The 11,703-nt window shown below is 35.1% G+C and overlaps 2 protein-coding genes across 11 annotated transcripts in view; one reads left to right on the top strand and one right to left on the bottom strand.

The window, feature by feature from the left end:
• Positions 1-11,703, bottom strand: part of LOC111056210 (cytoskeleton-associated protein 2-like) — a 479,893-nt gene that overhangs the window by 220,546 nt on the left and 247,644 nt on the right. The gene's annotated exons all lie outside the window — the stretch shown is intronic.
• The window catches only part of LOC111057870 (ubiquitin carboxyl-terminal hydrolase 47), a 210,377-nt gene that overhangs the window by 160,902 nt on the left and 37,772 nt on the right, over positions 1-11,703 (top strand). For all 10 annotated transcript variants that reach the window (XM_039430517.1, XM_039430513.1, XM_039430515.1 and 7 more), the window contains 3 exons: positions 4,839-4,980; positions 6,033-6,171; positions 10,195-10,460. In XM_039430517.1, coding sequence (XP_039286451.1) covers positions 4,839-4,980; positions 6,033-6,171; positions 10,195-10,460 — 547 coding nt within the window. The remainder of the gene's footprint in view (positions 1-4,838; positions 4,981-6,032; positions 6,172-10,194; positions 10,461-11,703) is intronic.

The following is an 11,703-nucleotide window of genomic DNA, read 5'->3' as shown; positions in this document are numbered from 1 at the left end:
ATTCTTGGGAATTTTATTGGACAGGAAATTAACATGGCATCCTTACATTGAGAGGATATGTAATAAGATATCATCTGGAGTATTTGTCCTGCGGCAGCTTGCTAGGCTGAATGATAAAAAACTACTGTTAACTGCTTACCATGGACTTATACTATCTCATATTAGGTATGCTATTTTAGTATGGGGTAATTCATCTCAACAAAATATGGACAGGGTGTTTAAGATTCAAAAGAAGGCACTCAGATGTATAGAGAAAGTGAATAGGTTAGACTCTTGTAGGCCTTTATTTAAAAAGCTTGGTCTATTAACTGTGCCATCTTTGTATGTATATGAAGTTGTAATGCATGTGAAAACGAGTGGTGTGATCCAGAATTCAGATGTTCATGAGTATAATACGCGAAACAGAGCAGATTATCATATAATGGGTCACAATAGTAGGTTATTTGAACAAAAACCAGATTATATTGGTAGGAAATTTTATAACAAGCTACCTCAAATCTTGAAAAGTAATGATGATTTGAAGATTTTCAAAAAACAAATTAAAAAATATTTAGTTGATAGAGCTTTTTATAGTGTACAAGAATTCCTTTCAAACCTAAACTAGGTTGAACTACTTAGTGTTAGAATTATTATGTAATAACATGACTTGTCTTATACTCCATGACTGGAGTCTTTAGGACGTAATCTTAAAAAAAAAAAAAAAAAAAAAATTATGGGTTACAAGCGGGAGATTCCACATTTGAGTGGGTTATAGACAAGGAAAGGTGTAGATTATGAGTTGATAGAAAAGAGGAGATTTAAAATTAGAAATCCGAAATGAAGTAGAATAAAATTAGAAAATGGAATTATAGAATTGAATTGGAATGAAATTTATTTTAATTTTAATTTTTATTGAAAATTTATTATATATTGCTGTCTATTGAGACCAGGACTGGAAGCAGCTCCAAGCAAGCAAATAAAAGCTAATTCTTTCGTCTTGACATCTATGGAGGGAGCTGTGGGAGGGAGGACGGCAAGGACTTTGACTTTGAAGCATTGGTCAAAGTTCTTGTTGTGCTCAGAGCCATGGTGGGGATGAGAAGGGAAGTATTATTTTTAAAGGAAGCCCTGTGATTGTTGATCCGGAGGTTTAGGGCAGTGGTGGTTTCACCTATGTAGAAGGCAGGACAGAAGTTGCAGGAAAGGAGGTCGATGCAATTTTTGGAGATTCAATTACTGGATTGATGGATTTGATGGGTGTAGTTGGTGATAGGACTGGTAAAGGAAATGGAAGGATCTGTGATAGGGCAGGTTTTACAGCGGGGGCGTTTGCAGGGTAGGGTACCAGGTGGAGTTGGAATTTCATCAGAGGTGAGTGATTGGTTTTTATTAAAAATTCTTTTGAGGTTGGGAGGCTGCTTGTAAATGAGGGTGGATGGTTGCTGGAAAAGGTGTTTGGTAGAGGGATTGGAGGAGACGACATGGAACAGATCTTTAAGGACAGGCTTGAGGTTTCCGATTCCAGGGAACTAGGTGGTACAGAGCTTTGGAGTTTGTGGGATTTGGGAATTTTTTGTGGTTGGATTAGTGTCTATGTTGGAAGAGATTTGTTTCTGTAACAACCTTTCAGGATAGTTATATTTCAGGAGGGATTGGTGGAGTTTTTTGAGGTACTGGTCAAGGTGGTGGGGATCACTGCAAATTTTTTGGCCTCGGATTGAGAGGGAAAGTGGGAGAGATCTTTTGATGTGGTAGGGATGGCAACTCTCAAAGTGTAGGAACTGTTGAGTGTGGGTGGATTTGGTGAAAGTATTGGTGGATAAGGAATTGGAGTTGGAAAGGATTACGTTGATATCTAGGAAGTTGATGGAGGATTCAGAGATATTCACCTGGATATTTTTTTCACCAGAGATATTCACCTATTCCTTCACCTGGAAGGTTATATATATATATATAGAAAACTGTTCATTTTATTGAAAAAATGAATAACCAGAGATATTATAAATATATGATAACCTGGAAGGTTATCTATATATATATATATTAGAAAACTGTTCATTTTATTGAAAAAATTCCTTCCAGGTGAAGGAATAGGTGAATATCTCTGGTGAAAAAAATAACCAGGTGAATATCTCTGAATCCTCCATCAACTTCCTTTGTTAAAAAATTATTTTTATTCCACAATATTAAAAAACATGAAAAAGCATTTTCTGCAACAGTAAAATGTCAGTTATTTCTTGAAAATAACTCCAGTAAGATGGCGTCCGTTTAAACGTACACATTCCTCCAGCCGGACCTTGAAGTGTCATCACATTTCGTAGCATTGCCAGTGGGATTTGACCAACTTCCTGCCGGATCCGCTCTTTCAGGGCTTCAATTGTTCTAGGAGGATTACCTTGGTAAACCTTACTTTTCAGATAACCCCACAAGAAAAAATCACATGCTGTGAGGTCAGGTGAACGAGAGGGCCATGCAATATCTCCATTTCGGGAGATCACACGATTTGGAAACAACTGATTGACAATATGCATGCTTACTCGAGCAGTGTGGGATGTTGCTCCGTCTTGCTGGAGAAACATTTCATCGTTCACTTCGTACTGTCCAAGTTGTGGAGTAAAAAAGTTGTCCAACATCTCTGCGTATCTCTGCGAAGTCACTGTCACCGCATTGCCTTGGCCATCTTCAAAGAAGTATGGCCCTATGATCCCTAATGAAGACATGGCGCACCACACAGTTACTTTTTTGGAATGCAATGGCTGCTGATTCAGTTCTCTAGGGTTAACATCACTCCAAAATCGAAAGTTTTGCTTGTTAACATAACCTGAGAGATGGAAGTGCGCTTCATCACTCATCCACAAACGGTTTACAATGTCCTCGTCTTCATTAATCAAATCCAAAAATTCTAAGCTGAACCGGCTTCTGCTTACAAAATCCGTTTCCTTTAGGGCCTGAACCATTTGGATTTTGTACGGGTGGAAGTGCAAATCTTGGTGTAAAATTCGTCTTACCGTTCGGTTTGAAATCCCAAGTGTAACGCTGTGTCGGTGAGCTGAGTGACGAGGGCTTCTGTCAATGGCGACTCTTACACGTTCAACGTTTTCAGGTGTGCGCACAGTTTTCGGTCTTCCTGTTTTCTTCCTTGTCGTTGACGCAGTCTCTTCAAAGTTCTTAACCCAATTTTTAATCGCACAGGCAGATGGCACCGGCTGATTCCGATTAATGTTGAAATGGTTGCGGAATGCACGACGTGCTAACTGGTATGAACTACCGTTTTGATAAAAGGCTTTGACAGAGTACGCACGATGCTGTGGGGTCCAGCGCTCCATTGTGACTAAATGCTATTTCGCGCCAAACGTAACTGATGCTATCTCCTCCACCTCCCTCCAACGCAGCTTGGTTCGCGCGCTTTTTAAAATCGCTAATTATTATGCCTCACCTTGTATATATATATTACCAGACTTCCTGGTTGATTGACAAAGGGGGCCCAGTCCCCGAAAATTCTCGTTTAAATGTACGTTTTTAAGTATTTTTAATCTATTCGTGTCGTGTGTATCCTGTTTATATATATATATATATATATATATATATATATATAATTTTATCAAGAAAACTGTTCATTTTATTGAAAAAAAGAATATAACTTGTAGTATATATATATATATATATATATATATATATATATATATATATATATAATTTTATCAAGAAAACTGTTCATTTTATTGAAAAAATGAATATAACTTGTAGTCCATAATGTAAGGAATCGAATGACATATAATAGAACTGTTTCCGATCAATGGTTACAGAGATAATTGATTTCCCGTGCTGCATTTTTCATGTTCTGGGGGCTGGGGGGGAAAGCTCCGAGGGGATTTCTTGGGACTTTTGGGAGAATGACACTCTGGGAGGGTTCTATCGATGGTGAGAAAGTCATCTTTCATTTAATTTTCGGATCGAAACTGCTTTTTTGGACCTTTATTGACTGGGCTAGTAGTTACCAGCGCTATCTCTATCTCCTTTTTTTATACAGGGACAGTTACACTGATCTTCGAACATTTTGGAAAGATACCAGCCCTAAGAGCTTTATTTATGAGCTATGTTAAAGGCTCAACAATGGAATTTACGATTTTCTTTAAAACAAAGTTAGACATACCAAAAGTATCTTCAGATTTTGAATTACTTAGTTTAGCAATAATTCTTTGAATTTCAGCAGCCTTCACAGCATACAATCAGAAAGGTTGCAAATCCCCCTGAGAATCATGCAATCTAGTCGACTCCAGCATGCCAGAAGCTCTAGCTCTGTTACCAAGATTCCTGGAATTGGTATTGGAAACTTTATTACCATTGATGAAGAAGTCATTAAACTCATCTGCAGATATGGGTATTGCCAACTGGGAGGATTTTTTTGGCAATCTTCCCGTCTCTGCGTTAATGACAGTCCAGTCAGCTTTGCACATATTGGAAGATTCCAGTATAAAATCGTCATTGGCCTTTTTTTTAGCTTATTTTAAAATAAGAGTTTGTGTCAATTTCAAGTAGTTTTATTTAATATGTAAATTTGATTAATTTTGTAATACTGGGTCCCACCAACCAGGATCAACTATTTTAGAACAAAAATACCTGTCGAGAACCTAAAGAAATATTAGAAACATGTATATATTTTGTAACAAAGTAATTAATAAATTCAATAGCAATGTGTACTGGAATTTAGTGCTTGGATAACGTGTAAAATATTTATAAAAAAGTGTTTGACTACTTTTTAATTATATTAGATGAAAGTTTTTGATTTTATTTTCAGAACTCTCATCGTTGACTACTTTTTAATCATATTAGATGAAAGTTTTTTATTTTATTTTCAGAACTCTCATCGGTGACGATAAAGAAGAATATCCTATGTATAATCCGAATGATCTGAGCACTGATAAACTAATACAGTTGGGTGGCAATGATAGTGAGGATTACAAAATTTCAACACCCTACCACGAATCTACTACTAACTCTGTAAGTATCCTAGAACCTTTTACACTTAATCGACCGTATGCACCAATATGGTACCAATAAGGTTTTCCCATGGACCATCTCCATGTGTACCGTAGTTGGAAATATGCAATAGTCATGTTCCAAGCACTGCGGTTATATCAGGAGCACAGCTTTAGTGAATTTCAATAGGTTTACTTTCAGAGCTGGTCCCAGGGTAAAGTATTATTACTTAGAGTTGCCAATTTTTAATTGTATAGGAAAATACAAAAAAATACTCTGTCTGGTCCACTCGTTTAGTGCCCAAATTTGTTGCCGGTTGTTTAAGTTTAAAATCATAGAATATCCTGATATTGATTTTTTTCGGCTCGTCAAAAATGTAAGTATTCCTTATTATGTCAATGCCCAATTCATTCATGATTCCTTAATAGTGTTTTTTGTAAGGAGCAATATTTCATAATTCATCATTTTTCTGCAAACTATTTGTTATAGTTTCAGTATTGTAGAGCTCAATGAATTAGACATAGACGTAGTATTAGACACAGTGCACACAGTGTAACTGTTTAACAACTACCGTTGCAATCCAGTTGCGTGCGAAACTGTTTTTGGACCTTTACAACGTATTGTAGTGGGGAGGAGCAAATGACGCAACTGGTTTTTGACGATCTGAAACCAATCACAACGGTGGGCCTGCGGTTGCAGAATTCAGTTGAAAGAGATTAATTACAGTAGATGCAACTGATTTACAACAAGCTCTTCACCAGTACACCTGTGTGCGAAATAGGGGTTTCTTTCAGTTGCAAACTAGTTTCAGAAGCATCTAGTTTGAAACAGTCACACCGTGTGCGCTGGCCCTTAATCTAGTGCTTTAGTATCACATTTTTTCAATGTTGATATTTTTCAGCATCCGGAACTTGTTTTGAATATTCCTTAAATAATATCTCATTATTCTCAATCTGTATGTTTTTTTATGATAATTTATTCTCTCTTGATAAGATTCGTTTTTATCACTGAGAGGTTATCATGGACGTGATAGAACGCAATGATCTGAATATTATAATAATTTTGTTGTACAGAAAGAAGATGGCGATAAATGGTTTGAGGCTGATATGGAAAATGCATCCGCTAATGGTGAAGAATCAAAATCCACCGGAAGTCAGTACAACTACTTCAGGGCGACACCTTATTCCAAAGTTCTCAAACCAAATCAGAAACGTGAGTATGCTCATCCACCTCATCAATTATGAAATGTCAAATTGCCTTACATAGCAACTTTTAACAGAATTAATTTAAAATTTTACCATCTCAGTTAATTACAGTCTTGCAAAATTCATTAATCACAAGCTATTTATCTTTCTTAAACTTGAAGTTATTGTAAAGTATGTTAGTTATTTCATTTATGAATTCATGTATTAATTTATGATCGTGATTAGTAAAGGATATTCATTAGTAATTTTGAAGTTTTCTCTTTGCGTTGATGTTTTGTTATTAACACATATTTTTCATTTTTTTATCTTTTTCAATAAAAAAAATGTTTGATTGTTCATGGTTATAGTTGACAATTTTGACTATGAAGCAGCACAGGAATGCTACAATACAATTGAAATTAACGACATTTTGTTACCTCTACCAAACAGTTACGCAAATACAGTGGAGAAACAACTAATGAGTGTGGTTCATATGAACATACGCAGCTTAAATAAAAATTTTGATGAGTTTGCCTATACAATGGAGAACTGTCACCTGAAATTTGATATTATAGTATTGTCTGAGACATGGATGGGTGAAGGCGAGTCTTTTAATTATGTATTGAATGGATATACATCTATAGATCAGCCTGGAAAGAGAAATAAGAAGAATGGTATCTGTGTCCTTGTCAGTAATTCATTCACTCTTAACAAATTGAACGTTGACATTATAGAATCTGACTCGATGACCCTGAAAATAAAAAATCCCAACACCAACTTTGAAATTACCTTGGTCGCAATTTACAGATCACCCTCCCTAAATGCTGATCTATTTCTGAATGGCTTAGAGAATGCTTTAGGGGAACTGAGGGCACACGAAAATATTATACTTGTCGGTGATGTCAATATCAATTTGAATCAAATTTCGGATACCTCTATAGAATACTTTAATATTATGTCTTCCAATGGTTTCACATCATACATAAATAAACCAACTCGAGTCCAGAATACCTCAAGCTCTTGTATAGACCACATATTTTTCAAAAATACAAATTTCAATGCGGATAGAGTGATTGGCACTATCTTTAAAACAGATATTACTGACCATTATTGTACAAGCATTCATCTAGGAGATCAAAACACAGCTTGTAATTCGAACTACATATCCAAAAATACTAACACTATAGATAAAATTGACTATAATAAACTATTTCAAGCTCTGGAAACTGAACCCTGGACAGATGTGATAAATAACAATAATATTCATACACTGGTACAATGCTTTGAACAAACAATAATTACTCACATACGCAATTCAACTACTAAAATCAAGATATCACACAGAAATAGACCGCTTAAAAATTGGATCACCAAAGGACTGGTTAGAGCCATACAGACTAGGAAAAAAATGTACAAAAAACTACTGAAGCAACCAAACAATAATGAACTAAAAGAATGCTATACTCGCTATAGAAATACTTTAAATAAATTATTAAAAGAAACTAAAATCAATTACTATAAAGATAAGTTGGATCAGAGTAATGGAAATGCTAGGAAAACATGGAACACAATAAACGAAATTCTAGCTATAAAAAAGAAAACATTAAAAAATGACATTGATCCTGAAGTCTTAAATAAACATTTTTCTTCTATTGGTAGAAAGTTAGCGGAAAAACTGAGCAACGATAATGGAAATATACACCCTCAAACCCGTCAACGTTATTCTCACAATTCACAAATTGATTTTAAAAATTCATTTTTCCTATTCCCAACAAATGAAGTAGAGATTATCCAAACAATAAAAGAACTCAAATCCAGCTCGGCACCCGGCTTAAATAACATTAGTAACAGTTGCTTGAAAAAAATAGCTTATCACGTTTCTAAGCCTATCAATATTATAATCAATAAATGCTTTGAAGAAGGTTTCTTCTCGGATGAATTCAAAATAGCAAAGGTCGTACCTCTGTATAAATCCGGTGATGCTAACAATCCTACAAATTATCCCCCAATAAGCTTGCTCAGTGGTATATCTAAGGTAATGGAAAAATTAATTAAAAAGCGGCTTATACAGTATTTGAAAGCAAAAAATTTTATTCACCCTAACCAGTTTGGTTTTCAAGAAGGCAAAAATACAGAGGATGCTATCTCGTTGCTGGTGAAAACTTTAACTGAGAATTTTAGTAGAGGTAAGAAATCTATTGCAATATTTATGGACCTTACAAAAGCATTCGACACAATTCCACATTCCAAACTATTGGAAAAGCTCAGTTGTATTGGAATTCGAGTCTTGCCATTGAATCTTTTCTCAAGTTACCTGGGAGAGCGTTCTCAAATATTATCCAATGGAAATAAATCCAGTACTGAATATATTCTCGACTATGGTTTGCCACAAGGTACGGTTCTTTCTCCAATCCTATTCATAATATACATTAATGATCTCCTGAATCTGAACCTGGAAAACGGTCAAGCAATTTCTTTTGCCGACGACACTACATTAATTTTTTCTGATGAAAGTTGGGAAGCGGCTAAAACTTCTGCTGAGAAGGGGTTTTCAGAGGTCAAAGAATGGCTTGACAATCATACACTTTCTTTGAATTATAAAAAGTCTACCTTTATGACCTTTACACCAAATTCTGCTACTCAGCCAGTGAATCAACTTACTTAGAAAATTCACAAGTATGATTGTGATAAATTGGGTTCCCAAGTTTCAAGCTGCGACTGTCCTTCACTAAATGACTCAAAGTGTGTTAAATATTTGGGAGTAATGATTGACCAGCACTTAAGATGGGATTCTCATATTCAATCATTATGCCAAAAGACCAAATTTCCAATAATTAAATTCTATAGATTAAGCCTTCTTAAACTGCCACAGCTTGCCAAAATGACTTATTTTGCTTATGCACAATCTGTGCTGCAATATGAGATAAGAGTTTGAGTTTGGGGAGGTGCAGCAGAAAGACATATTAGTAAGGTCTTCAACCTGCAAAAGCATATAATAAAAGCTGCACTCAACAAGTCAAAGCTATACCCGCCCAGGATACTTTTTCAGGAGAGCAAAATATTATCAATCAAACAACTCTATTTGAAATACATAACATTAATCTAATAAAAAATAAGAATCTCTTCAATATCCAGGTTAATCCATAACACGTCGAATTTTTAGAACTTCCAACCTAATTGGAACAAATCTGAGTGTCTGTAGGATGCAATTTCCCCTACAGGTGTGAAAAGCTTGTAAATATCGTTCCCCAGGAATTGCTTGCAAATTCTCCGCCGAGTAAATTGAAGAAAGATACCATCTTTTGGATCAAAATATCCACTGATATCTTTGGTAATATAATACATTAGCTTTGTTGGTTGAACTTCTATCACTGTTTCTTCACTGATATAAAGCCTATAAATCATTCATAGTTTTTTCTTTTTATATGGTACACTTTTTTATCTTGTTGTTGCTGTGCTGTCTAGTTTACGTCTTTTATCCTGCAAAACTTCACTGTGAACATTTTTATACTTATATTTCAATAGTATACTTACAATCAACTGTATTTCATTGTATTTTTTTATTATCGTTATTTTTTACTTTCTTGTTATTAAAGTTAATATATGTCTCAATTAAGCTCACGAACGGAATCATGTCTTGTGAGCTTTACATTCTCTTGTACTTTGATTTTTTGTATTTATACATTGAACATGTCAATTTGATTATTTTTGTAATATTGTACAAGGAATGAAATTTGAATATATATTCGATAACACATATTCTTTACATAGATCATCTATACTAGCTCACGATCAGACATTAGTCTTGTGATCTTCAAGTTCTTTTGTACAATAAATTGATAATTTTATTCTTGTGAATACTATGTGTTTTATGTATGAATTTGTACAAGGAACAAATAAAATTGAATTTGAACTTATTCAAATCTATATACTTTTAGTGAAATTAGTCACTACATCGAATCAATGTTGACCGACAGTTGGAGTTGGGATGGAAAATTTAGAAGAAGATTATTGAGTTTATTCCAAGTATGATTGATTTGATCGGTTGCAGTTTTGAAGGTGCACGTTGACAAGCGTATGACGGTGGGCAAACTGAAGCAGTGCCTGGAGTCGTACGTGGGCGTGGCAGCCAAGTACTTTAAGATGACGGTGAGCAGTGGGGGTGCAGGGGGCAGCCAGGATGTGGAGTGCTCGCGTCTCACCGACACACTGGCCACCTTCAAGGACCTCGACAAGGTCGACATCAAGCTGGAGCGAGTGCTGCGCGGTGGCGAGCACACTGTCAAACTTTTCCACCTAGTTCTCGATTCGTCACAGGTTAGTTGATTGCAACCTTTCAATCTCAATCTGGCCACTCACCGTAGAACATGCATGTGTTTTGTAATCAGTGAGAGGCTTCTAACATAGAATAAACAACCAATAACTATAAATAAACCACTGAAGAATTACAAACTATAATGATAGAGAAATAATTTAACCTCAAATAGAGCAGAGAAGAAAAAATAAACAACAAAAATTAGAGATACAAGAACCTAACCTCAAAAATTCCACTCGAAGCTTTTTGCAGTGATCGCATGTTTATCATGCATTTTCAACTTGGTGGTCAGCCTAAGAGACCTCCCATACTAATGTCCTATTAAATAGAATAGAGGACGCCTTTAAACTAAAAGGAACCAAGCGACATTAGCACAGTTTTGAGGAAATGGGGGTCAAAGTTTTTCGTGGGTCTTCTTCTTTAGTATTCTCTCAAAGTATTCTTTTATTGTTTAAAATGGAAGATATACATTTTCTTTAGATAAATTCAACTGGTGTTATAGTAATGAGTGCTCATTTTAAAAGTTATTGAGAAAATTGGCGCTTGGTTCCTTTTAGTTTAAAAGAGATTTTTTATTGTGTTTCTATGTAAAGGTACCAAGTGCATTCTATTTGTTGGATTTATGGCCTTTTCTTATGTTATTCTTTATATCAATAAGAAAAGTGATCAATAATGAAGTAGGAAGTAAATCAATATTAAGTAGATAAATGTCAGAACATGCAGACCTCACGTTTATTTCTATAAAAACAATAAGGCTAAAAATTCATAGATTTTCTAGGGGTTATCAAAATCAATTTAAAAGTCCAAATCAGCATTGAACCCTTCTATGTCATCACACACAGTGGGATCATCAAAGAAGGTTCTGTAAAATGGCTTAGCATCACTGGGTATGAGACTTAGCATAGACTTCAGGTCCTTCATTTTGGTCCTGGAAATTGCTTTCCTATTTGGCCATCGAAGACTCAAGGGAGAAGAAAAAATCTCTTCAGAAGTACAAGGTCTGCCTCTAAAAGCCTTCTTAATATGTTGATTTCCTGCCATGTAGGATCTTCTATATTACATCTGACAAAAATGGAAAATGGCTCTTCTTTTCGTACTTTAATTTGCCTGAATTTGAACCAGTTTATTTTTTCATCATTGGTATCAGTTTTGCGATTTGTTATGTTAGTTTCTAAACTCTCAGTACCGATGAAATCATTAGTTGTCTTTTTTATACTTTAAAAGCATTTTTTCCTCTCGACGAAA

Source organism: Nilaparvata lugens, chromosome 6 (assembly GCF_014356525.2).
Source record: "Nilaparvata lugens isolate BPH chromosome 6, ASM1435652v1, whole genome shotgun sequence".
NCBI lineage: Eukaryota > Metazoa > Arthropoda > Insecta > Hemiptera > Delphacidae > Nilaparvata > Nilaparvata lugens.
This window is presented reverse-complemented; position numbering and strand designations above follow the sequence as displayed.